This window comes from Xenopus tropicalis, chromosome 7 (genome assembly GCF_000004195.4).
Source record: "Xenopus tropicalis strain Nigerian chromosome 7, UCB_Xtro_10.0, whole genome shotgun sequence".
In the NCBI taxonomy this organism is placed as follows: Eukaryota; Metazoa; Chordata; class Amphibia; order Anura; family Pipidae; genus Xenopus; species Xenopus tropicalis.
In genome coordinates, this window is record NC_030683.2 from 128,457,356 (window position 1) to 128,484,008 (window position 26,653).

At 37.4% G+C, this 26,653-nt stretch overlaps 2 protein-coding genes across 2 annotated transcripts in view; both read right to left on the bottom strand.

Annotated features, from left to right (window-relative positions):
* LOC116412020 overlaps nt 1–7,001 on the bottom strand; it is a 388,305-nt gene extending 381,304 nt beyond the window's left edge. Inside the window, exons 1-7 of the mRNA XM_031905216.1 lie at nt 6,965–7,001; nt 6,347–6,376; nt 5,775–5,801; nt 4,078–4,113; nt 2,137–3,363; nt 1,043–1,063; nt 815–865 (exon numbers count right to left, since the gene is read on the bottom strand). Coding sequence (XP_031761076.1) covers nt 815–865; nt 1,043–1,063; nt 2,137–3,363; nt 4,078–4,113; nt 5,775–5,801; nt 6,347–6,376; nt 6,965–7,001 — 1,429 coding nt within the window. The remainder of the gene's footprint in view (nt 1–814; nt 866–1,042; nt 1,064–2,136; nt 3,364–4,077; nt 4,114–5,774; nt 5,802–6,346; nt 6,377–6,964) is intronic.
* An 803-nt stretch (nt 7,002–7,804) lies between these two features.
* Nucleotides 7,805–26,653, bottom strand: part of LOC101735205 — a 49,838-nt gene continuing 30,989 nt past the window's right edge. The window contains exons 27-39 of the mRNA XM_031906582.1: nt 19,874–19,900; nt 18,561–18,620; nt 17,823–17,852; nt 17,020–17,073; nt 16,562–16,591; nt 16,037–16,081; nt 15,021–15,047; nt 12,877–12,906; nt 11,646–11,705; nt 9,156–9,185; nt 8,646–8,699; nt 8,327–8,356; nt 7,805–7,863 (exon numbers count right to left, since the gene is read on the bottom strand). Coding sequence (XP_031762442.1) covers nt 7,805–7,863; nt 8,327–8,356; nt 8,646–8,699; nt 9,156–9,185; nt 11,646–11,705; nt 12,877–12,906; nt 15,021–15,047; nt 16,037–16,081; nt 16,562–16,591; nt 17,020–17,073; nt 17,823–17,852; nt 18,561–18,620; nt 19,874–19,900 — 536 coding nt within the window. The remainder of the gene's footprint in view (nt 7,864–8,326; nt 8,357–8,645; nt 8,700–9,155; nt 9,186–11,645; nt 11,706–12,876; nt 12,907–15,020; nt 15,048–16,036; nt 16,082–16,561; nt 16,592–17,019; nt 17,074–17,822; nt 17,853–18,560; nt 18,621–19,873; nt 19,901–26,653) is intronic.

Here is a 26,653-nt window from a genome sequence, read left to right on the forward strand (position 1 = left end):
AGTACCTGTACTTGATCCCAACTAAGATATAATTACCCCTTATTGGGGGCAGAACAGCCCTGTTGGGTTTATTTAATGGTTAAATGATTCCCTTTTCTCTGTAATAATAAAACAGTACCTGTACTTGATCCCAACTAAGATATAATTACCCCTTATTGGGGCAGAACAGCCCTATCGGGTTTATTTAATGGTTAAACGATTCCCTTTTCTCTGTAATAATAAAACAGTACCTGTACTTGATCCCAACTAAGATATAATTACCCCTTATTGGGGCAGAACAGCCCTATTGGGTTTATTTAATGGTTAAATGATTCCCTTTTCTCTGTAATAATAAAACAGTACCTGTACTTGATCCCAACTAAGATATAATTACCCCTTATTGGGGCAGAACAGCCCTATTGGGTTTATTTAATGGTTAAATGATTCCCTTTTCTCTGTAATAATAAAACAGTACCTGTACTTGATCCCAACTAAGATATAATTACCCCTTATTGGGGGCAGAACAGCCCTATTGGGTTTATTTAATGGTTAAATGATTCCCTTTTCTCTGTAATAATAAAACAGTACCTGTACTTGATCCCAACTAAGATATAATTACCCCTTATTGGGGGCAGAACAGCCCTATTGGGTTTATTTCATGGTTAAAAGATTCCCTTTTCTCTGTAATAATAAACCATAATACAATTTTCCATAATTTGAATGGTAATTCAAATGATAGAAAAACCCCTTATCTTAAACCCCCAGGTCCTGAGCATAACAGGTCCCGTACATGTATATAAAACACTAAATTATTAAGTATATTAGATGTACTTACTCCCTCTGAATCTTGTTGGTTGACCTGGGCGCCTCTGTAGGATCCACTCTCCTAAAATAAAACGATTTAGTAAATTAAATTATATATATATATTTATTTTTTTTAATGAACAATTTTTATACTGAAAAACGTCAACGTTGAGGAGTTTACATTTCTGTTTTTTTTCTAGGACTAGTATCCAGGTTACAATAATCCACAGCAATCAGTTATAATAAACAAATTGATTACCTGGAGCAACAGCAGCAGGACCTGGAATAACAAGATGAAACATATTAGGGCAACTTGGACTGAGATTGAACATTACGGGGCCTAGTAAATGATTACAACTGCTAAGTAGGGCTGATTCATTTGCACCATTGCTGAATTGCACTAGGGCAGTTGCCAGTAGCGACCAATCAGCAGTTAAGGTCCCTATATACGGGCCGATTGTAGCTGCTGATATAGGTCCCATTGACCAATTCGGCAGCTTACCAGCCCGTGTAGGGGCAGGAACGAGGGGCCTGGCCGACCGATATCTGGCCTGAAATTGGCCAGATATCGATCGGGCAGGTTAAAAAATTTAGTAGTATCGAGGACCGCATTGGCTCGTTGATGTGGTCCCCGAAACAACTGCGCCCATTGCTCCCTTTATAATTCAATTGTTTGGCCCCAGGGCTAAATGACCGAATTAGCCCAATATCGCCCACCCGTAGGTGGGGGATATCGGGAGAAGATCCCCTCGCTTGCTGACCTCGCCAAGCGAGCGGATCTGAACGTGTATGGCCGCCTTTAGTCTTGTTTAAACTAGCAGAAGTTAGAAAATAAGAGAAGATCTGATTGGTTGCTAAGGGTAACTGCAGTCATGTTTCACTATATTTTTTCAGAGCTGGGGCAAACATAGCTGGAACCAAAAAAATGTTCAAATTCTTAACTCCCACTTGTTGGGTCTTTCACCCATTCTCCTGACTAAGGATTTTTTCCTGTCCTGATATAATTAGAAAAGACTGATACCAATTATTACCCTGATTCCCCAGTATTCAATATTTGGGATATTTGCCCCTAATAGTCTGATCTCAGGCAGTTATTGGTTCGGGGAGGCCAGGTAGACCAGTAATCATAAGAACACAGAACACAAGTGAGGAACTAGGAAAGATATAGAGTTCTTCTGAGCATAAAGAAAAACTGAAGATATCAGATGATATAGATAGAAAGATAGATAGATAGAGTAGAAAGAAAGATAGATGTAGATTAGATAGAGTAGATAGATTAATAGTTTGATATTTCAAATTATAGACTATAATTTTTTCAAGAAAAAACAAAAATGAACAAAAAATTGTGTTTACCACGTATGCAAGGTGCCAGTGATCCATAGGCAGTGCTTGGAGAGTGTCCAACGCTTAAGACACCAAATGGGATTGTAGGATGTTTAATCATATGGGAACTAAAGCCTCTGCCATAGTTCAGTTCTCCCCAGGAGTACTCCGACCCGGGGAACGTTTTCCAGTTCACGCTGTCCAAAGCGTTTTCATCCGACGTCAGTTGTTCTTGAGAAGATGTTTTGCAAATAATTACGGCCAGGTTAACTTTAAATTTATCTTGGGCGACAACTTCATATTCCAGACCAAATGATTCCGTGGAAGGAACGCCGGTGAAGAACGTGCCGAAATTGGACTTTTCTGTTACCCCTCCGGTTCCAAAATAGAAGACCTGAATGTTATTATTGGCACTAAGAGATAGGGGAGACGTTTGTGATGTTTCGAATTGAATCACTTCTCCGGCACCGACGTTTTTCTTCTCACGGATTGGTCCCGACTGGTAATCAATCACCGTATCCTGGTAAGCTCCAACAAATACAATATCGGTTTTAGACTGGAATGAAACGCCTGGGATGAAAAAGGTCCTTCCCCAGCTGTTAACCGGTAGCAATTGTTCATAGATATGGTCACATTCTGCATTTTTCGCCGAGCACGTGTGTCCACATAGGACGGCTATGGGAGTCTGAGAAGTTACTCTGGTACCTGAGAGGTCATCGGTACTCTGTATCTGCACCGCTTGGAAAGGATTGAGGTTTAGGGTTAGTCTGCTGCCTTTTGGATAATCTCTGTCTTGGAAACGTATAGCTCCATTTAGGTCAATGTTAATGGTTGTGGGTGTTTCTAAAGACACCAGAGCAAACTCTTTCAAAGATTCAGGAGGACCCCATGAAGGGGTAATGAGATAATATTCAGTTCCTAGACGGCGGTTTGGGTAAATGAGAGCGGTATCAATACTGGCATACTTCGAGTTTCGGGAGACCACCGTAATGTCTTTATCTGCCTTAATGATTACGGCACTTTGGAACGCTCTGGAACCCTGCATCTCCATTTTTTCTGAAATAGGCACGGTCATTGTTTCTCCTTTTTTCAACCTCAGTTCTTTCCTGAAATCAGAGTTGCTGATCTTGACAGATACTGAGGTAGAGCCATGGGTGGCGGTGAGGAAAAGCTCAAGTTTTGACTTCTCGTCGGGTTTGTGGTTCTGCAGGAACACGGTGGCAAAGTCTTTACCGTGGGACGTAACATCAAATGGGCCTGTGGAACAACACAGTCAAGAGAAATGATTCATCAGGGTCTAGTTCAAACTAAAAGGAAAAGTAAACCACTTCCACTCCCACTCAGAATTGCCCCTTAATATGCTGTGTTGACCTGGGGGTGACAGCGCAAGCACCCCCATCAATGTGACCCAACCTTTGCCCGCCCACAGCACAATCTGAGCATGTACACTGAAGAGGAGGAAACCAGAGAATGTCCCTTTAGCCACGTATAGGAAATTACCCCTAAATATATTCTGCTGATGGAATGGGTAGGTATGTGACCCACTAAACCTGACTAAACAAAAATGTATACAAAAGGAAAAGAATGGTAGGATTTCAATTGGTTCAATAGCAGGAAACTTAAGCTGGCCATACATGCTCCGATGATATCATACAATACCTCGGTTTGTACGATATTCAGTGCATATATGGTGGATCAACGAGATGACCAATATTGCATAGGCTGCAGATATCGGTCGTCTCAATGATTGGCTGGCTTAAACAAAATCTGCATTCAGGGCTGAATCGGCAGGTGGAGGTAGAATTCCTATTGTTCCTACCTCCACATCTACCTTCTACCTTCAGCCCTCAACGTCAGTGTGGGATTGAATGATCTTGGAGAATGGAATTGCTACGTGTATGGCCACCTTTAGATAGTAATGATAAGTTAGGCATCGGTGTGAAAATCCAGGCATCCAAAAAGTTGACTTACCCCATTCAAACACCATTTCAGTTGGTTGCTCTACTTCTAAACACAATCATAAAAAATAGGAATGAGTTTCCCTTTGTGGTACAAGAGAATGGTGTACATAAAGGCTAAACAAACCGTATCAGTATTCATTGGCAAATGAAAATAATCAAAGATCCATTAGAAAGCGGTTTATATTCATTTACATGCAAGTTCATATAGATGGGAAACGTAGAACTTGCTCCGTGGGGCAGACCATAATATTCTAAGACAATTACCAATTGTGTGTGTGTTTTTAATTGTTTGCCTTTCTGATCCTCCCCTTCCCCTTGTCATCAGTTGGGATGCAACAACGAGATTTAAGTTAATTTAGGTAATTAGTCATCAAAAATGACAATATCTGTTCCACACTAGCGATGACCTGCACCCAACCCTTACCCTAACACACCCCTAGCTAATCCAACTTGCTGGTGATACTACAAAGAGGGTGGGGCCTTCCATTGATATCACACAACAGGGAGGCCTCTCCAAAAGATGACAGCAAAGGTAATGTCAAGGTGGTAGGTCTACGAATACCAAAAGCTGGACCCATCATATGTCTGAACCACACCACCAACCCCATTTTGGGACATGAACCTGCCCACAGATCCTACTGGTATACTCTTCCATCACTAGGCCACACCAAGGGAGTGCCTTTCTGTTGTCCACATCCAATGGGTCTTGGCAGGACCCTCACATGATCCAGCTGGTATGTTTTGTGACCTGGCAAACAAGTGGACCTTCTCTTGTACCCCCTGCTAAGTCTGTTCTGCCAGTCCTTTCTCAGTTTCTTCACCAGCCCTGTATTCCTGAGGGATGTAGGGTGAGAGGCACATAGGCAACCCTCTTCCTATCCCCAACTGTTCCCTCACGTCTTTCAGAAGCCCAAGATAGGGAGCACATTTTATGCCCCTTAGTGCCCTTGCACTTCTGTCCAGAATTCTGGTAACTGACCCCTAATAAACACTTATTATGTAATTAGCACTAAACATATAAAATTTTGCCTTTTCATTAGTAAATTGGTCAATATTTTTTCATTTAACCTTAATATTCAACATTACATAGGATAAATCATTGACCATAAGTGAATCTGGCCCATGTAGATTTGTTGACTCTTTGCTTTGTCCTGATAAATTCTTCTTTAGATCTTGATCACCTCTTACATACTAATTATTGTTTTGTAGACTCATTATTAGCGGATTAGTAGGATCCTAAATGATCAGTTTGTTCATTAAAGTTTGGTGTGATGAACTCATGCCATATACCCCATGTGTACAGGGCCAGTAGCCAGAACAGAATGGCATTAGGCCTATCCCTCTCTACATCAATCAACGCCATGGACCGAATTTCTTATTAAAATTCATTCCCATAATTCCTTTTGTTTATTTGTATCTGTATGAGGCAGTCTCCTCAACCCTAGTGATTTGTTTGTGAATCCACACGGTGACTCTCCCTAAGTTGATCAGAAAACCCTGCACTACACTGATGAGCCCCAAGAAGGGCGAAACCAGTCTGTAGTTGGGAATCTGATCAGCTATTATCCCGCCTTCTGCTTTAAATACCCAATGGGTGAGCCTATAGGATAAACCCATGTAAATGATCTTTGGTATTAGTTCCCAGAATCCCTTGTGTTTATTTGCTTAAAGAATGTATAAACCAGCCTATTAAATTGTATGAAATACCTTCAGGCTCTTCCACATAGATATCACCTAAATGCAACACAAAAATGTGTTAAGGACTTCACCTAAAACAACATCTAAAACAAAGGTAAGAGACAGATATAAAATGACATTGTCCTCAGTGAGAATTGAATAGAACTCTGTTTAAAATCAGAAGAAAACAAATCTCCTTGAAGGGATCCTGTCATGATTTTTATGGAATAGTTTTTATTACTACATTACACTGTTTACATTTCCAGTATATTACTCTGCCATTTAAAATTGTATTCTTGAACCAACAAATGTATTTGTAGCTGTAATATTGGTGTGTAGGCGCCATCTCAGTGCATTGTGCCTGAGTCTGAGCTTTCAGCCAGCGCTACACATTAGAACTGCTTTCAGCTAACCTATTGTTTCTCCTACTCCCATGTAACTGGAGGAGTCCCAAGCCGGACTATTGAGTGCTATTCTGATACCTACTGGAAGTTTTTCTTTAATATAAATGCTAAAATGGCCTTGGCCTGATTGTGAATTGCTTACAGCATTATTAATGATTTGAAATTATTTATTAATATGTCTAATTTTAGTGTATTTACCTTCTGTAGCTGACTCTGGTCCAAGGGGTACTAAAAAAGATCACAAATATAAATGACTTAAATGCCTTATACAGCTAATCTGCCATCCAAATGACAAAAATTAAATGTATAATTTGAGAGCGAGAGAGAAAATCCTACCATATAAAACATGGTATATGACTATGGGCCATATTTATTAAAAATTGTCTTGTAGCAAATCATTGTAAATAATCACAATAAAACTAGATTGCAACTTTTCCTATTATTTCATTTTTTTTATTTGTTAAAATTCTTGAATGCATTGAATTCAATCAAGTTATTTGACGTTTTTTTTATTATCACATTTTTTCTACATGGGAAAATCCATGGGTGCTTTTAACAATCACACTTTAAATACTAAGGGCCGCCCCCTGGGATCATAGGAGTCACAGTGCACACAAACAAGCCAAGGCACACATACATGCTAGGCCCCATCAGCCAATGAATGGGCAGAGTTCTGCCCTTTGCTCCCACACTACTTCCTGTTACAGTTAGAGCTGCATCACTTCCTGTCAGCTGATCTCTGAGGGAGCACACAGCCCATCACAAAATGGCGGCTCAAGGGAAAGGATATAAAAGGGCAATATTTGGGGTACTTACCTTCTTCATATTTTATTGATACCTGTGGAGTCCCCATTCCTGCAAAGCACAATAATGAAAGGTGAAAACTTAATAGTGGAATCTTCTTCGTGTTAACTATTGTGTGATAGGATGATAATGTTTAAAATTTATTTTGGGTTCAAAGGAGTTATCATAAAATATTTATGATAAATATATTATGATGGAGTTTGAGATTACAGAAATGAGTGTAGGGACCTATAGGATTAACGATCTCCTTTGGCTTTAAACCTACACTTCCTACTTCCCCTGTTACCAGGCAGAAGCCTATGTCTCTATTTTCCTATTTACATATTTCTACAGTATATTATTGGCCCATAGGTTATGATCACTTCCTGCCACACTTTAGACATTGGTTAGGGATCTTTCTTCTTGGCCTTCAGCAGTTGATCTGTGTAGATGTGCTCCAGGAAGCTCTAGGAAGTGTTCAGCCCTCGAGAAACCCATCATCATGGGGAGCAGGGACCCCATGAATGAGGATTATTTAGAGCAGGTCATTTCTTGTTATATCACTTTCTAGGAAAATGAGTCAGATTAGTTATAGCTAGCAAGAGCAGCTTCTTGGCTCCAACCAGGAGAGATTGCAGGAAGTTTCTCCTCAACAGGCTCTGCTGCCTTAGTGTAGGGACTGCAATAGTAGGGGTGTCAGGCTTAGATTTATTCTACATGTATGGGATCCGGGCCACTTTAGGTAGAAACACTAAGGACATTCTTTTCTTCCCAGGCTACCCTCCACAGTGGTGCATCTTTGCTTACTCTGCATTGAACCTTCCAATACATTTGCTGTACCATATGATCTTGATTATTTTGCACTTATTATTATTATTGATACTTGCCAGTTGATAATTGCACCGGATGATGTGCTTCAATTGTCCATTTTCCTAAGTATCAGATTATAGTATTATTATCTATTGATGATACATATTAATAACACATCAACATATTCCACAGCCCTGTATAATAGAAGCATGTAAAGGGGCCCTGCTCAATAGAGATTGGAACCTAAATGGAGAGAGTGGGCACAATAAGAATAAGTGAGAGATGTGGTATTGAGTATTGCACTTGTGGCAGTGGCATATGGTGTATGTAAAGCATTAGTAAGGCAAGAGTTGAGGAGTAGATTGTTAGAAAAGGGTAACAAGTGGTTTGGTGAGTACTAGGAGGGGTATGTAGGGGGGTACAGATATGGGAACTGTCAGGGATATTAGCTTGAAGCCTCTGTACAGACTGGCAAAATGGCCGGCAGGGGAAGAGCAGTTGGTACTGGATTAGTGAAACAAAATTCTTTATAAAATGATTTTTGTAGCGTGGGTTTTGTATGTAGTTTCTTCGGTTGGTTTATACCTTCTTTTCCTGGCACTGGAGCGATGGGCTCTATGGAAAAGAAAGAGAAAATACATTTATAAAAAATCATCAGACGCATTGATAAGTACTTGTTCCTTAACCAAACTGAACTCTTGTAGAATCTCTGAAAGTTGCATCGTCCTATCAGAATCAGTGAGGGAACAAGTGAGAGTCAGATTTAGCGCTTAATTAGGAAAGTCATCCAAGTCAGTCATGGGTGCCTCTCCCTTCATTCCTGGTCTCTAAGGGCCCAAGAGCCACATTGTTGGCCTACTTTCCCTGGGGAAGTTCAAACCAATATAAATGTATCCATACTCACTCCCTGTATACTTTGCAGGTCCTGTTGGCAAATCCAGTTCCACTATCCATTCATCTAAACATAACAAGAAGAATAAGTAAACTTAGATGGAATAGACTGAGGACCAGGTTCATTAAAAGAGATCTAAACCCACCAAATATTATTGTAATGTTTCTCAGTGCCCTTCTGTGCCCTTTAGCAATTCATTCTCTAAACTCTAAGCCTTGGGGCCTATTTTGTGGCTTATTCTCCTTTTTACCACCACCACAGCCTTATTGGTTGGTGGAATCAGCCAATCAGCTTTGACTCTGCCCTATATAAGCCCAACCCTCCTAAATGCCAGGGCCTTTTCACCCTGTTTCTGTACTTGGCACTATTATGGGTCCTTGCCGGAAAGACTCACACTTTCCCTTCCTTTTCCTCCTTGATGATGCCTACCTTTCCCTCACACCCAGTAGTCCCTAGATGTTTGGGAGGGTTGGTTTTACTGCTGGCCGTTTAAAGTGCATTTAAAGTGTATTTGTCACTCACCAGTAGTGCCAGGAAGTTGTACTAATGGTCCTGAAAAAGAAATGGGAAATTCCTCAGAATATGTTCGACAAATTTCAGCATTGAACACAATTCTGTTCTATTGGGTCTTGGAGCTCAGAAGTAGTGAGAGCTTTGAATTAACTTATTACAGGAAAAGGGGAATGGGGAAAGAAGCAATTCTCTTATCCAATAAATTTTCTCCAAAAGTAGTGTTTTCTTGGGGGTATAAAATTTTAAATATTAGATCCATTATCCAGAATGCTCGGAACCAAGGGTATTCTGGATAAGGGGTCTTTTCGTAATTTGGATCTCAATTCCTTAAGTCTACTAAAAAAATCAATACAACGTTAATTAAACCCAACAGGATTGTTTTGTATCCAATAAGGGGTAAGTATATCTTAGTTGGGATCAAGTACAGGTACTGTTTTATTATTACAGAGAAAAGGGAATCATTTAACCATTAAATAAACCCAATAGGATCGTTTTGCCCCCAATAAGGGGTAATTATATCTTAGTTGGGATCAAGTACAGGTACTGTTTTATTATTACAGAGAAAAGGGAATCATTTAACCATTAAATAAACCCAATAGGGCTGTTCTGCCCCAATAAGGGGTAATTGTATCTTAGTTGGGATCAAGTACAGGTACTGTTTTATTATTACAGAGAAAAGGGAATCATTTAACCATTAAATAAACCCAATAGGGCTCTTCTGCCCCCAATAAGGGGTAATTATATCTTAGTTGGGATCAAGTACAGGTACTGTTTTATTATTACAGAGAAAAGGGAATCATTTAACCATTAAATAAACCCAATAGGGCTGTTCTGCCCCAATAAGGGGTAATTATATCTTAGTTGGGATCAAGTACAGGTACTGTTTTATTATTACAGAGAAAAGGGAATCATTTAACCATTAAATAAACCCAATAGGGCTGTTCTGCCCCAATAAGGGGTAATTGTATCTTAGTTGGGATCAAGTACAGCTACTGTTTTATTATTACAGAGAAAAGGGAATCATTTAACCATTAAATAAACCCAATAGGGCTGTTCTGCCCCAATAAGGGGTAATTGTATCTTAGTTGGGATCAAGTACAGCTACTGTTTTATTATTACAGAGAAAAGGGAATCATTTAACCATTAAATAAACCCAATAGGGCTCTTCTGCCCCAATAAGGGGTAATTATATCTTAGTTGGGATCAAGTACAGGTACTGTTTTATTATTACAGAGAAAAGGGAATCATTTAACCATTAAATAAACCCAATAGGGCTCTTCTGCCCCCAATAAGGGGTAATTATATCTTAGTTGGGATCAAGTACAGGTACTGTTTTATTATTACAGAGAAAAGGGAATCATTTAACCATGAAATAAACCCAATAGGGCTGTTCTGTCCCCAATAAGGGGTAATTATATCTTAGTTGGGATCAAGTACAGGTACTGTTTTATTATTACAGAGAAAAGGGAATCATTTAACCATTAAATAAACCCAATAGGGCTGTTCTGCCCCCAATAAGGGGTAATTATATCTTAGTTGGGATCAAGTACAGGTACTGTTTTATTATTACAGAGAAAAGGGAATCATTTAACCATGAAATAAACCCAATAGGGCTGTTCTGCCCCCAATAAGGGGTAATTATATCTTAGTTGGGATCAAGTACAGGTACTGTCACTTAAAAAAAACCTTTTCTAAAAAACAATTCAATTCAACAAAGTGCAAGTGCCATGGTTTTGTAGTCTCACAATTTCCAAACCAAACCCATCAGTTGGTGACTGAATAGATTAGATAAAAATATGCAGGTTTTTTAAGTACCAATTTTTTATAATCTCACTTAAGACCTTTGAAGATCATCCAATCAAATGCATGTGCTATTCCTTCAAAACCAGTGCCACAAATTCAAATATCACCATATATGTGTCATTTTCTTATTAAAAAGTCAGGTATCAAAATATTACATTCAAGAACCTTGTATTCTACGGGGCTGATGTATCAGCGTTCCAATGCAATTTTTTGAAAACAAGGAAAGTCAATTTAGGGGATCTATTTTTTCTTATAAAATCTTTGAAATATTTATTTTTCTAGAAAAATGTTTTTACTGTCTCGGTTCAAATTATGGTTCTCCATAGCTCTCCTATCCATATTTCCCATGAACTGTAGTTTGCCAATATGTCACCCAAAAGCTGAATTAATATTTTTGGAATTCAAAAAATTCTGTTATTATTTATCCCGTGAATGTGCGGCACGCACATTCACGGGATAAATAATAACAGAATTTTTTGAATTCCAAAAATATTAATTCAGCTTTTGGGAAAGCAGTTGATTGAATAGAGAGAGAGAAAACTCTGGAGGAACCAGTTCTGGGTCGTGGGTCTCCAGCTGACAGTTTTGCTCCATCTGTACTTTGCACATTTTCTTAGGGCACCTACATATACTTTCTGATGCAATTACAATCTTTACAATCAAAAAATTCACAACAGTTATATTCTGTGAACATACTTCCTTCGTAGACTTTTTGCTCTGTTGGGGGTCCTTGCCCTTGTAGAATTATCCATCGTCCTAGAATTCAAATAAAATCATGAAAAAATTATTAATGAAATATTAACTGCAAAGTGTCACATTTGGCCAAGTGGTCCCTATTGTAACTTCTATTTTAACTTAGAATCTCAAACAATTGTCCACATATTGCGATTTTAAACATTTGCCCTTATACAGTATCAGCCTATTTTGTCAGATTAACAATTATCCATATATAACTGAAGAGTCATAGAAACGTTGGAAATTTCGTGGCTTTTTTTGACGTGAGACACATTCATTAAAGTTCGTCAGATCCGATTACAAAAATTCGTATTTTTTCTAAAGTTTCCAACTTTTCCGTATTGTCTGCGATATTTTCGTTAATTTGTGCGACTTTTTCCTACTTTGGGACAATTTGTGCGACAAAATTGCATTTGTCGCAACAAGTATGAAAGTTTCGGGTTCATTCAAATATTCGAAAATTTCATGCCTATCGGATCGCCATTTACAAATGATCGTTTCAATACGGAAATTTCTGAATTTTCGGATCATAAGTACAAAATCTTCATATTCCAACGAATGGAATTTTCGTGATTTTTGCAATCAACGGAAATTATCGGATTTCGGGATTCGGATTCGTACTTTAATGAATGTGCCCCTAGTTGTTTTCTGGCTAATTTTCACAAAGTTTTGTGAAACAATTCACCAATGGCAAAATGCGTAAATTGACATCAAATCCATGCCTGATTAAGAAAATTTGTTTTTTTTCTAAAGTTTACAACTTTCGCGTATTTTCTGCAATATTTACGGTAATCACTTTTTCATACTTTGCGACAATTTGTGCGACAAAATCGCATTTGTTGCAACGAGTGCTAAAGTTTTGGATTCATTCAAAAATTCGAACATTTCGTTACTATTGGATCGCCATTCGCAAACGATCGCTTCAATACGAAAATTTCTGAACTTTCTAAGTACGAAATCCTCGTATCCAATGAACGGAATTTTTGTGACTTTTGCAATCAACAGAAATTATCGGATTTCATGATTTGGATTCATACTTTAATGAATGTGCCCCTAATTGTTTTGCAGTGAATTTTCATGGAAGTTTCGTGAAACAATTCACTAAAATGCGGAAATTCGCTGCAAATCCATGCCTGGTGAAAAAATTTACTCATCACTACTTGTCAGTTACCAAAGTAATAACTGAAATTACCTGTCATGCCAGGAAGCTGGAAAACCGGTGCTATGGAAACAACACACAGTTATTTGAAATAATAGCTTGTAACATTTTGAAAACACAATTAACGTTTCTCAAAAAAATTCTCTTTATAGTTTATAGTATTAATAGTATTATAGTTTCTTGTCTTCGCTCTCAAGATTTTATGTGTTTTTCTTGAAATAAAAGATGTTTCTTACTTTTTAAATTTACTCGTATATTTAAATCATTTTTAAATATATTTCAAAAATATTGAAAATTCTGAATGACGTCAATAGAATTTGCAATACAATATTGAAAACTGCATCCAGTAGTTTTTAGATGATTTATTAATAGATAGTGATGAGCGAATCTGTCCCGTTTTGCCATTAAATTTGTGAAAAAAGCAAGAAAATTCGTGAAATACATGTCGCACAATTTTTTTGTTGCCCGCAGGTTTTTCACATGACCAAGTCTAATTTTTTTTTTTTACGTGACCACGCCCTATTTTTAGGTGATCACGCCCATTTTTGACTCGATCGCAACATTTTTTACACCAAATTTTCACAAAAGTTTCACAAAACAATTCGCTGCAAATCCATGTCTGGCGAAAAAATTTGCTCATCACTATTAATAGATAAATTTCTATTCTATTGAAATAGTTTGTAAATAGGAGCCTATGTGGGTTTATAATATTCAAAACCAGTGCATAACTGATCCAGAATGTTATTTGTTGTACGACTAGGGACATCTCAATGCTGGAATGATAATAGGGTTTTATTAACATTTGGGGGGGGGGGGTGATTTATCTAGGGTTGAGGGGTTTTTTTGTGCTTAAAAAACCTGAATTTGAGAAACATTGTCTGGTATTTATTAGGGATACACCGAACCCCGAACCCGCTCTAAAGTATTCGGGTGAATCCGAATCCTAATTAACATATGTAATTAGGATCGCGCGCAGTGAAAAAAAATTTCACCTGACTATTTCACCTTTTCTGAATACTAATCAGCATATGCTAATTTATGTTAATTAGGATTTGGTTCGGCCGGGACCACTGTTTTGGCCGAAACCGAATCCATAAAATAAAATCAGGATTTGGCCGAATCCTGAACCGAATCCGGGATTCCCTAGTATCCCTAGTATTTATTGTCTGGTAGTGATGAGCGAATGTTTTCACCAGGCATGGATAGGCAGCAAATTTCCGCATTTCTCCATTGGTGAATAGTTTCATGAAACCGTGAAAATGTGTTGCGGAAAAAATCGTTGCGCGTAATTTTTTTTGTCGCACATCAAATTTGGCGCAGTTGCATCAAAAAAGGGCGCAGTTTCATCAAAAAAGCACGGTCGACAAAAAAATAGACGCGGGTGACAAAAAATAGACAAGGGTAAAAAAAAATCAAGCTACAAGTGCTTTTCGTGAATTTTCTTGCCGTTTCGCGAATTTTATGGCGAAGCGAAAAGGGACAGATTCGATCATCACTATTGTCTGGTATTTATTAGTGCAAACAACCCAAAAACTTGAATGTAAAAATTCACCATGTAAAAGCTTGCGCATTTCTATTGAAGTCAAAGGGTGTTGTCACAGGCAAAGTCAAGCCATATTGATAATAAGCCCATTAGTGTGTTGATGTCATTTCTTTTTGATTATACTGAAAACCAATAAACAATCTATTCTCCCAGAAACATGTCCCAGTCTTTCAGACTAAGGGGCTGATTTACTAATCCACGAATCCGAATCCCGAATGGGAAAAAATCGTATTGGAAACGAACATTTTGCGACTTTTTCGGATTTTTTTCGTCGCCGTCGTGACTGTTTCGTAGCCATTACAACTTGCGCGAATTGTCGCGACTTTTTCGTAGCCATTACGACTTGCGCGAATAGTAGCGACTTTTACCTATTGAGCGCTAGTAAACGGTGGGCAAACCTTTCCAATTTTTTCGCGACGGCTACGGGAAAGTCGCGACAATTCGCGCAAGTCGTAATGGCTATGAAAAAGTTGAGACAATTTACGAAAAAGTTGCGACGAAAAAAATCGCAAAATACCGATCATTACAAAAAACGCATTCGGGCGCTTTCGATCCGTTCGTGGATTAGTAAATCGGCCCCTAGAGATCAGTTTCTAAACAAATTCTTTAATAACCAAAAAAAATGTAGAATTACCTTCCATGCCCGGCATTGAAACAGGTGCTAAAAAATAACACAAAGTTAAATAAAATAATAGCTCTTAAAGCATTTATATATATATGTATATATATATATATATATATAACAGAGGACTCACAGGTCTTGGTGAAAAAAACAAATTATTCTTTGATTGGCAAAAATCAAAGTTTCGGTCATAATTTAGGACCTTTCTCAAGATCTTCAGAAAGGTCCTAAATTGTGACCGAAACGTTGATAACTTTATCTCATTGAATTGAATCTGGCCCTTTATTTCTTACATGGAATGTTTACCATAAATACATTTCAAAAATTTAAAAATAAATTTAACATAGGAAATGGTTAATCGATGCAGCATAGAATTTTGACAACTGCATTGATTTTGTTTGATGATCTACTTGAAGATCTATGATTAGACAATTTCTGCCAAACCCTTGGTGCTAATGGAATTAACATTCTGTTTTATTTTATTGGTTTCTAAACTGGGGCAATTGCTCATCTACAATAAACACATCATTACAATAGGTGCTTAGTGATACTATCAGTTATTAATGGCGCTTTTGGAATGTCTGTAGTATAAAGAATACTGTAAGAATGTAAGAAGTTATCTTGGGGTTCTATCACGTAAAATAATATATTGTTAATTGACTTCAATGCTACCTGATACCTGTATATGTATATATAAATATAATTGTTCAAAAAAATCAGTTGGAAACTGATTGCTGCCATTATATCTATATAGTTGTGCCAGCCACGCCCCCTCTGTTGGGGGGTCAGCGCAAGTAAATTAATGTTCTAGGTTGGGCTTGATTTGGGTTAGGGAGGGTTAAGGTCAGGGCTATATCACTAGTACTTGATAGGATAGCACTAAATACAGTATGATTAATTTGTAACAAAATAAAATAATATAGAAGAAAATAATATGGGAAACATTTAGCCCATAGAATAAGAAAATAAAGAAACAATCTCCTGTACAATTAAGTAAATAATAAGCACAAATTATTATTGATACTTGCCAGTTGATAATTGCACCGGATGATGTGCTTCTATTGTCCATTTTCCTAAGTATCAGATTATAGTATTATTATCTATTGATACATATTTATAAAGTGTCAACACATTCCCCAGCCCTGTATAATAGAAGCATGTAAAGGGGCCCTGCTCAATAGAGATTGGAACCTAAATGGAGAGAGTGGGCACAATAAGAATAAGTGAGAGATGTGGTATTGAGTATTGTACTTGTGGCAGTGGCATATGGTGTATGTAAAGCCTTAGTAAGGCAAGAGTTGAGGAGTAGATTGTTAGAAAAGGGTAACGAGTGGTTTGGTGAGTACTAGGAGGGGTATGTAGGGGGGTACAGATATGGGAACTGTCAGGGTTATTAGCTTGAAGCCTCTGTACAGACTGGCAGAATGGCCGGCAGGGGAAGAGCAGCTGGTACTGGATTAGTGAAGTCCCAAGTTTGTACATGGGAACTAATTCTATATAAAATTATTTTTGTAGTGTGGGTTTTGTATATAGTTTCTTCAGTTGGTTTTTACCTTCTTTTCCTGGCACTGGAGCGATGGGCTCTACGGAAAAAGAAAGGGAAAATGAATTTCATCAGAAATCATCAGATGCATTGATAAGTACTTGTTCCTTTACAGACCCAACTGGATCAAAACATTCTTTGAAATGTAGAATATGTGAATGTTGCATTGTCCTATCAGAACCAGTAAGGGAACAAGTGAGAGTCAGATTTAGCGCTTAATTGGGAAAGTCATCCAAGTCAGTCATGGGTGCCTCTCCCTTCATTCCTGGTCTCTAAGGGCCCAAGAGCCACAGTGTTGGCCTACTTTTCCTTCAAGTTCAAGTTCAAACCAATATAAATGTATTTTTTTTTTATAGATTTTGTAAAGCCTATAAAGGAAGATGTCTGATGGGCCTTTGAAATAGTATCCCAAAAAAAGAAAATTGTTATATATTTTGTTTTTTGAATTTTTAAGTTATCCATACTCACTCCCTGTATACTTTGCAGGTCCTGTTGGCAAATCCAGTTCCACTATCCATTCATCTAAACATAACAAGAAGAATAAGTAAACTTAGATGGATTAGACTGAGGACCAGGTTTATTAATGGAGATCTAAACCCACCAAATATTATTTTAATGTTTCTCAGTGCCCTTTTGTGCCCTTTAGCAATTTCCACTATAAGCCGTGGGGCCCCTGGATAACTGGCAGCCCTATTTTGCACATAAACACAGCTATAGCCACAAACTTATCACGTTTCTCCAAAATTATATTTTCATACAATCAAAATTAGCAAAAAACTCAAACGCATTCCCCAACACTAGACACTACTTGATAACATCTAAAAAAATAATTTCATATTTCCCACATGTTGAGTTATAAATGTATATATATATATATATAAATTGTGAATGGCAGATATAGTCCCCATCCCAGTGTAGAGCTCTGTTGGGGTTTGGTCCTGTAACTTCCTTCCCAACCAATGGGCCAGGAGAGCTTCTGGCATGTGAGCATCTCCTTTATACCAGCCCCACAGCCTTATTGGTTGGTGTAATCAGCCAATCAGTGTTGACTCTGCCCTATATAAGCCCAACCCTCCTCACTGCCAGGGCCTTTTGACCTTGTTTCTATACTTGGCACTATTATCTGTCCTTGCTGGAAAGACTTACACTTTCCCTTCTTTTTCCTCCTTGATGACCCCCTACCTTTCCCTCACACCCAGTAGTTCCTAGATGTTTGGGGGGGTTGGTTTTACTGCTGGTCGTTATGCATTTAAAGTGTATTTGTCACTCACCAGTAGTGCCAGGAAGTTGTACTAATGGTCCTGAAAAAGAAATGGGAAATTCCTCAGAATATGTTCGACAAATTTCAGCATTGAACACAATTCTGTTCTATGGGGTCTTGGAGCTCAGAAGTAGTGAGAGCTTTGAGTTATTAATCCCAGATTCAAATCACTACTCTAAATTGTGATAGTGAAGAAAATACATTGTCAACTTTGAAGGAATCATGGGGGTTTTTTGCATTAGCCCATAGGGAACAGCCCCCCACGTAGTTTAAGACCTAGATCAGAGCCATGGATGTAATATAGTAAAGTTACCAAGACAGGTATCAAAATATTACATTTAAGAACCTTGTAATCTACGGGGCTGATGTATCAGTGTTTCAATGCAATTTTTTGAAAAATTTAGATCTAATTTTGTAAGAAAATCTTTTAAATATTTATTTTTCCAACAAGAAACGACTCTTATCCATATTTCCCATGAACCCTAGTTTGCCAATATTTCACCGTGCCGCACATTCATGGGATAAATAATAACAGAATTGAGGAATTCCAAAAATATTAATTCAGCTTTTGGGAAATCAGTTGATTTAAAAAAGAGAGGGAAAACTCTGGAGGAACCAGCTCTGGGTCGTGGGTCTCCAGCTGACAGTTTTGCTCCATCTGTACTTTGCACATTTCGTCAGGGCACCTACATATACTTTCTGGTGCAATTACCCAAAAACTCACAACAGTTATATTCTGTGAACATACTTCCTTCGTAGACTTTTTGCTCTGTTGGTGGCCCTTGACCTTGTAGAATTATCCATTGTCCTAGAATTCAAATAAAATCATAAAAAATAAATTATTAACTGCAACATGTCACGTTTGGCCATTTTAAACATTTGCCCATATACAGTATATTTATATTTATCTATTTTGTCATAGTAAAAATTATCCGTATATAACTAAAGAGTCATAGAAATGTTGGAATTGAGATGTATTATTGTCATGTAATTTCTGTTTCCACATTTATTTCCCTTTTGGTTTTATTGAACATTCTATTCTGCTCAGTCAAACTAGAACACTGTTCTATTTCTATATTTAATAAACAGGTTTGTCAGTAGTGATAAGCAAATGTGTCACGTTCCGCTTCTGAGAAAAATTTGACTTTTTTGTCATTTTGCCGCCCCCGTGGCTTTTTTTGATGTGAGACATAGGGGCACGTTCATTAAAGTTCGTCAGATCCGATTAAAAAAAATCGTATCTTTTCTCAAGTTTACAACTTTTGCCTATTTTCTGCGATATTTTCATTAATTTGCGTGACTTTTTTATACTTTGCGACAATTTGCTCAACAATTTGTGCGACAAAATCGTATTTGTCTCAACGAGTACGAAAGTTTCGGATTCATTCAAAAATTCTAAAATTTTCTGACTATCGGATCCCCATTCGCTAACGATCGTTTCAATATGAAAATTTCGGAACTTTCAGGTCGTAAGTACAAAATCTTCGTATTCAAACGGAATTTTCGTGACTTTTGCAATCAACAGAAATTATCGGATTTTTGACGCGAGACATAGGGACACATTAATTAAAGTACCACAGATCCGATTACAAAAATTCATATTTTTTCTAAAGTTTCCAACTTTTCCGTATTTTCTTCGATATTTTCGTTAACTGCGCAACTTTTTCATACTTTGCGACAATTTGTGCAACAAAATCGCATTTGTCGCAACAAGTACGAAAGTTTCGAAATTCATTCAAAAATTCTAACAGTTTGTGACTATCAGATCGCCATTCGCAAACGATCGTTTCAATCCGAAAATTTCAGAACTTTCGGATCGTAATTACAAAATCTTCGTATTCAAACGAACTGAGTTTTCGTGACTTTTGCAACAGAAATGATCAGATTTCGTGATTCGGATTCGTACTTTAATGAATGTGCCCCTAATTGTTTTGAGGCGAATATTCGCAAAAGATTCGTTAAACAATTCACCAAAATGTGGAAATTCGCTGCGAATCCATGCCTGGTGAAAAAATTCGCTCATCACTACTTGTCAGTTATCAGAGTAATAATTGGAATTACCTGCCATGCCAGGAAGTTGGAAAACAGCTATGGAAACAACACACAATTATTTGAAATAATAAGCTTGTAACATTTTCAAAAACAATTTACGTGCCTCACAAAATGCTCTATTCAGGCCTCTGCATGTTACAGAATTGTAGTTTTTTTTGTCTTCACGCTCAATATTTCCTGTGTTTTTCTTGAAATAACAGATGTTTCTTACTTTTTAAATTTACTTAACGTATATTTAAATCATTTTTAATATATTTAAAAAATATAGGAAATTCTGAATGATGTCTAACACTCAATACAATTTGCATTACAATATTAAAAACTGCATCCAGTAGTTTTTTGATGATTTATTAATAGATAGTGATGAACGAATCTGTACCGTTTCGCTTAGCCATAAAATTCACCAAACGGCAAGAAAATTCACAAAACACATTTGTTGTGCAATTTTTTTGTTGCCCGCGTTTTTTTGACGCCCATGTCTTTTTTTTATGCGCCCACCCCAAATTTTGCCGCTACCACGCCCAATTTTGACACGACCGCAACTTTTTTTGACACACAATGAATTTTTCAACGCCGAATTTTCACTGAAGTTTTGCTAAACAATTTGCCAATGACAAAATGCGTAAATTCACTGCAAATCCATGCCTGGTGAAAAAATTTGCTCGTCACTATTAATAGATAAATTTCTATTCTATTGAAATAGTTTGTAAATAGGAGCCTATGGGGTTTATAATATTCAAGAGCCTCTGAATAGTGATGAGCGAATCTGTTCCGTTTTGCTTTGCCGAAAAATTTGCGAATCTTTCAAAAGATCCGCGAAACGGCGAAAAATTGGCGAAACGGTGAAAAATTTTTTTTCGCCCGCGGCTATTATTTTGTCACATGCCTATTGTTTCGTCGCCCGCAGCTATCATTTTGTCGCGCGACTATTGTTTCGTCGCCTGCAGCTATTATTTTGTCGTGCGGCTATTGTTTTGTCGCCCGCGGCTATTATTTTGTCGCGTGGCTATTGTTTCGTCGCCTGCAGCTATTATTTTGTCGTGCGGCTATTGTTTTGTCGCCCGCGGCTATTATTTTGTCACATGCCTATTGTTTCGTCGGCCGCAGCTATTATTTTGTCGCGCGGCTATTGTTTCGTCGCCTGCAGCTATTATTTTGTCGTGCGGCTATTGTTTTGTCGCCCACTGCTATTGTTTTGTCGTGCGGCTATTGTTTCGTCGCCCGCGGCTATTATTTTGATGCCAGCAACAATTTTTGGACGTGCGGCGAATTTTTCCACGGTGAAATTTTTCATCCGTTTCGCGAAACAATCCGCCAATGGTGAAACGCAGAAATTCGCCGCAAATCCATGCCTGGCGAAACTTTTCGCCCATCACTACCTCTGAACATACTGTTAAAAACCAGTGCGTAACTGATCCAGAATGTTATTCTTTGTACGACTAGGGGCATCTCAATGCTGGAATGATAATAGGGTTTTTTTAACATTTGGGTTGATTCAAGTTTTTTTTGCGCTTGAAAAACCTGAATTTGAGTTATGTTTTGAAACATTAACTAAAAAGTTAAAGACGCACTAAATCAAGGCACACCTGCAAGTCTAAACAATAACTTTTATTCCATCAGTTTAAAAAATGTTTGTTCTATCAACATTTTAAAACATTTTTTGAACTGATGGAATAAAAGTTATTGTTTAGACTTGCAGGTGTGCCTTGATTTAGTGCGTCTTTAACTTTTTAGTTTGTATTCTACATTACACACTGTGCACCCGGCAATAAAGAGTGCTGTTGTGCAAGGTTATTTCTATTTGATATATGTTTTAATATTTAGTAAGTGCAAAAAACCCAAAAACTTGTATGTAAAAATTCCCCATGTAAAAGCGAGTTTCTATAGAAGTCAAAGGGTGTTGTCACAGGCAAAGTCAAGACATAATTTAAACTTGAATTTTTCAAAGTTTTTATAGATTTGAGATATTCAAGTTTTTTATTCTAACGAGTTTTCCTTATGAATAAGTGACCATTTGATATGTGAGTTTATTTGACTTAGAAAAACAAGCTCAAACTCACAAACTCGAAAACTGATAAATAAGCCCATTAGTGTGTTGATGTCATTTCTTTTTGATTGTACTGAAAACCAATAAACAATCAATTCTCCCAGAAATGTGTCCCAGTCTTTCAGACTAGAGATCAGTTTATAAACAAATTCTTTAATAACCAAAAAAAATGTAGAATTACCTTCCATGCCCGGCGTTGAAACAGGTGCTAAAAAATAACACAAAATTAAATAAAATAATAGCTCTTAAAGCATTTATATATATATATATATATATATATATATATATATATATAACAGAGGACTCACAGGTCTTGGTGAAAAAAACAAATTATTCTTTGATTGGCAAAAATCAAAGTTTCGGTCATAATTTAGGACCTTTCTCAAGATCTTCAGAAAGGTCCTAAATTGTGACCGAAACGTTGATAACTTTATCTCATTGAATTGAATCTGGCCCTTTATTTCTTACATGGAATGTTTACCATAAATACATTTCAAAAATTTTCAAATAAATGTAATATAGGAAATGGTTGATCAATGCAGCATATGACTATTTGGGTATCATTTCCATTAGAATTTGGCCAACTGCATTGATTTTATTTGATGATCTACGTGAAGATTTATGATTAGACAATGGGGCACATTTACTAATCCACGAATCCAAATCCCGAATGGGGAAAAAATCGGATTGGAAATGAAAATTTTGCGTTTTTTTCTAAGCCGTCGCGACTATTACGCGAATTGTGGTGACTTTTTCATCGGCGTCACAACTTTTTCGTGAATTGTCGCGATTTTTTCGTATGGAGCAATTGTAAACGGTGGAAAAACCAATCCGTTTTTTTCGCGACGGCGACGGAAAAGTCACGACAATTCACGGAAAAGTTGCGACAATTCACGAAAAAGTTGCGGCGACAAAAAAAAAACGCAAAAATACCAATAATTACGGAAAAAACGCATTCGGACGCTTTTCGGACGTTCGTGGATTAGTAAATGTGCCCCAATTTCTCGGTGCTAATGGAATTAACATTATATTTTATTTTATTGGTTTCTAAACTGGGGCAATTGCTCATATACAATAAACACATCATTACAATAGGTGCTTAGTAATAATATCAGTTATTAATGGTGCTTTTAAATTGTCTGTAGTGTAAAGATTACTGTAAGTCTATTTTATAATGTAATAAGTTATCTTGGGGTTCTATCACGTAAAATATTATACTGTTAATTGGCTACAATGCTACCTGATACCTGTATATGTATATATAAATATAAATGTTCAAAAAATCAATTGGAAACTGATTGCTGCCATTATATCTATATAGTTGTGCCAGCCACGCCCCCTCTGTTTGGGGGGGGGTCAGCGCAAGTTAATTAATCACCATGTTCTAGGTTGGGCTTGATTTGGGTTAGGGAGGGTTAAGGTCAGGGTTAAATCACTAGTACTTGACAGGATAGCACTAAATACAGTATGATTAATTTGTAACAAAATAAAATAATATAGAAGAAAATAATATGGGAAACATTTAGCCCATAGAATAAGAAAAAAAAGAAACAATCTCCTGTACAATTAAGTAAATAATAAGCACAAATTATTATTGATACTTGCCAGTTGATAATTGCACCGGATGATGTGCTTCAATTGTCCATTTTCCTAAGTATCAGATTATAGTATTATTATCTATTATTGATACATATTTATAAAGTGTCAACATATTCCCCAGCCCTGTATAATAGAAGCATGTAAAGGGGCCCTGCTCAATAGAGATTGGAACCTAAATGGAGAGAGTGGGCACAATAAGAATAAGTGAGAGATGTGGAATTGAGTATTGCACTTGTGGCAGTGGCATATGGTGTATGTAACGCATTAGTAAGGCAAGAGTTGAGGAGTAGATTGTTAGAAAAGGGTAACAAGTGGTTTGGTGAGTACTAGGAGGGGTATGTAGGGGGGTACAGGTATGGGAACTGTCAGGGTTATTAGCTTGAAGCCTCTGTACAGACTGGCAGAATGGCCGGCAGGGGAAGAGCAGTTGGTACTGGATTAGTGAAACAACATTCTTTATAAAATGATTTTTGTAGTGTGGGTTTTGTGTATAGTTTCTTCGGTTGGTTTATACCTTCTTTTCCTGGCACTGGAGCGATGGGCTCTACAGAGAAAGAAAGTGAAAATTAATTTATCAGAAATCATCAGATGCATTGATAAGTACTTGTTCCTTAACCAAACTGAACTCTCTGAACGTTGCATCGTCCTATCAGAATCAGTAAGGGAACAAGTGAGAGTCAGATTTAGCGCTTAGTTGGGAAAGTCATCCAAGTCAGTCATGGGTGCCTCTCCCTTCATTCCTGGTATCTAAGGGCCCAAGAGCCACAGTGTTGGCCTACTTTTCCTGGGGAAACCAATATAAATGTATCCATACTCACTCCCTGTATACTTTGCAGGTCCTGTTGGCAAATCCAGTTCCACTATCCATTCATCTAAACATAACAAGAAGAATAAGTAAACTTGGAATAGACTGAGGACCAGGTTCATTAAAGGAGATCTAAACCCACCAAATATTATTGTAATGTTTCTCAGTGCCCTTCTGTGCCCTTTAGCAATTAATTCTCTAAACTCTAAGCCTTGGGGCCCCTGGATAACTGGCAACCCTATTTTGTGGCTTATTTCACATAAACACAGCTATCTTCAAACTTATCACCTTACTCCAAAATTATATTTTCATACACTCAAAATTACCAAAAAACTAGACACTACTTGATAAAATAATTTCATATTTCCCACACATTGAGTTATAAATGTATAAATATATATATATATATATATATATATATATATAAATTGGGAATGGCAGATATAGTCCCCATCCCAGTGTAGAGCTCTGCTGGGGTTTGGTCCTGTGACTTCCTTCCCAACCAATGGGCCAGGAGAGCTGCCGGCAAGTGATCGTCTCCTTTATACCACCCCCACAGCCTTATTGGTTGGTGGAATCAGCCAATCAGCATTGACTCTGCCCTATATAAGCCCAACCCTCCTCACTGCCAGGGCCTTTTGACCTTGTTTCTATACTTGGCACTATTATCTGTCCTTGTCGTAAAGACTTACACTTTCTCTTCTTTTTCCTCCTTGATGACCCCTACCTTTCCCTCACACCCAGTAGTCCCTAGATGTTTGGGGGGGTTGGTTTTACTGCTGGTCGTTATGCATTTACAGTGTATTTGTCACTCACCAGTAGTGCCAGGAAGTTGTACTAATGGTCCTGGAAAAGAAATGGGAAATTCCTCAGAATATGTTCGATACATTTCCACATTGAACACAATTCTGTTCTATGGGGTCTTGGAGCTCAGAAGTAGTGAGAGCTTTGAGTTATTAATCCCAGATTCAAATCACTACTCTAAATTGTGACAGTGAAGAAAATACATTGTCAAATTTGAAGGAATCATGGGTGTTTTTGCATTAGCCCATAGGAAACAGCCCCCTACGTAGTTTAAGACCTAGATCAGAGCCATGGATGTAATATAGTAAAGTTACCAAGACAGATATCACAATATTACATTTAAGAACCTTGTAATCTACGGGGCTGATGTATCAGTGTTCCAATGCATATTTTTGAAAAATTTAGATCTAATTTTGTAAAAAATCTTTTAAATATTTATTTTTTCCAACAAGAAATGTTTTTACTGTCTCGGTTCAAATTTTGCCAATATTTCACCGTGCCGCACATTCACGGGATAAATAATAACAGAATTTTTTGAATTCCAAAAATATTAATTCAGCTTTTGGGAAAGCAGTTGATAGAGAGAGTTAAAACTCTGGAGGAAGCAGCTCTGGGTCGTGGGTCTCCAGCTGACAGTTTTGCTCCATCTGTACATTTTGTAAGGGCACCTACATATACTTTCTGATGCAATTACCAATCTTTACAATCAAAAAATTCACAACAGTTATATTCTGTGAACATACTTCCTTCGTAGACTTTTTGCTCTGTTGGTGGGCCTTGGCCTTGTAGAATTATCCATCTTCCTAGAATTCAAATAAAATCATAAAAAATAAATTGTTAATGAAATATTAACTGCCAAGTGTCACGTTTGGCCAAGTTGTCCCTATTGTAACTTCTATTTTAACTTAGAATTTCTAACAATTGTCCACATATTGCGATTTTAAACATTTGCCCTCATACAGTATCAGCCTATTTTGTCAGATTAAAGATTATCCGTATATAACTGAAGAGTCATAGAAATATTGGAACTGAGATGTATTATTGTCATGTAATTTCAGTTTCCACATTCATTTTCCTTTTGGCTTTTTTTTAACATTCTATTTTTCCAAAAAAAGTAACAGTTAGTCAAACTAGAACACTGTTCTATTTCATAAAAAAACTTTTGTATGCATAACAAAAAATTGTTGCTCACTAGTGATGAGTGAATCTGCGAAACGGAGAAAAATTCTTGAAACGCATTTGTTGTGTCTTTTTTGTCACCCGTGTCTTTTTTAACACGACAGTGCCCCAATTTTGATGTGAACACACCCCAATTTTGACACAACTGCGCCCTTTTGTAATGCGACCGTGCCCCATTTTTTCACACAACAAATTCTTTTTATGTGCAGCGAATTTTTACTGAAGTTTCGTGAAACAATTTGCCAATGGCGAAATGCGGAAATTCGCTGCGAATCCATGCCTGCCGAAAAATTTTGCTCATCACTATTGCTCACATCATTTTTTGACATGTGCAACAATTTTTTGGGCTTGCGTC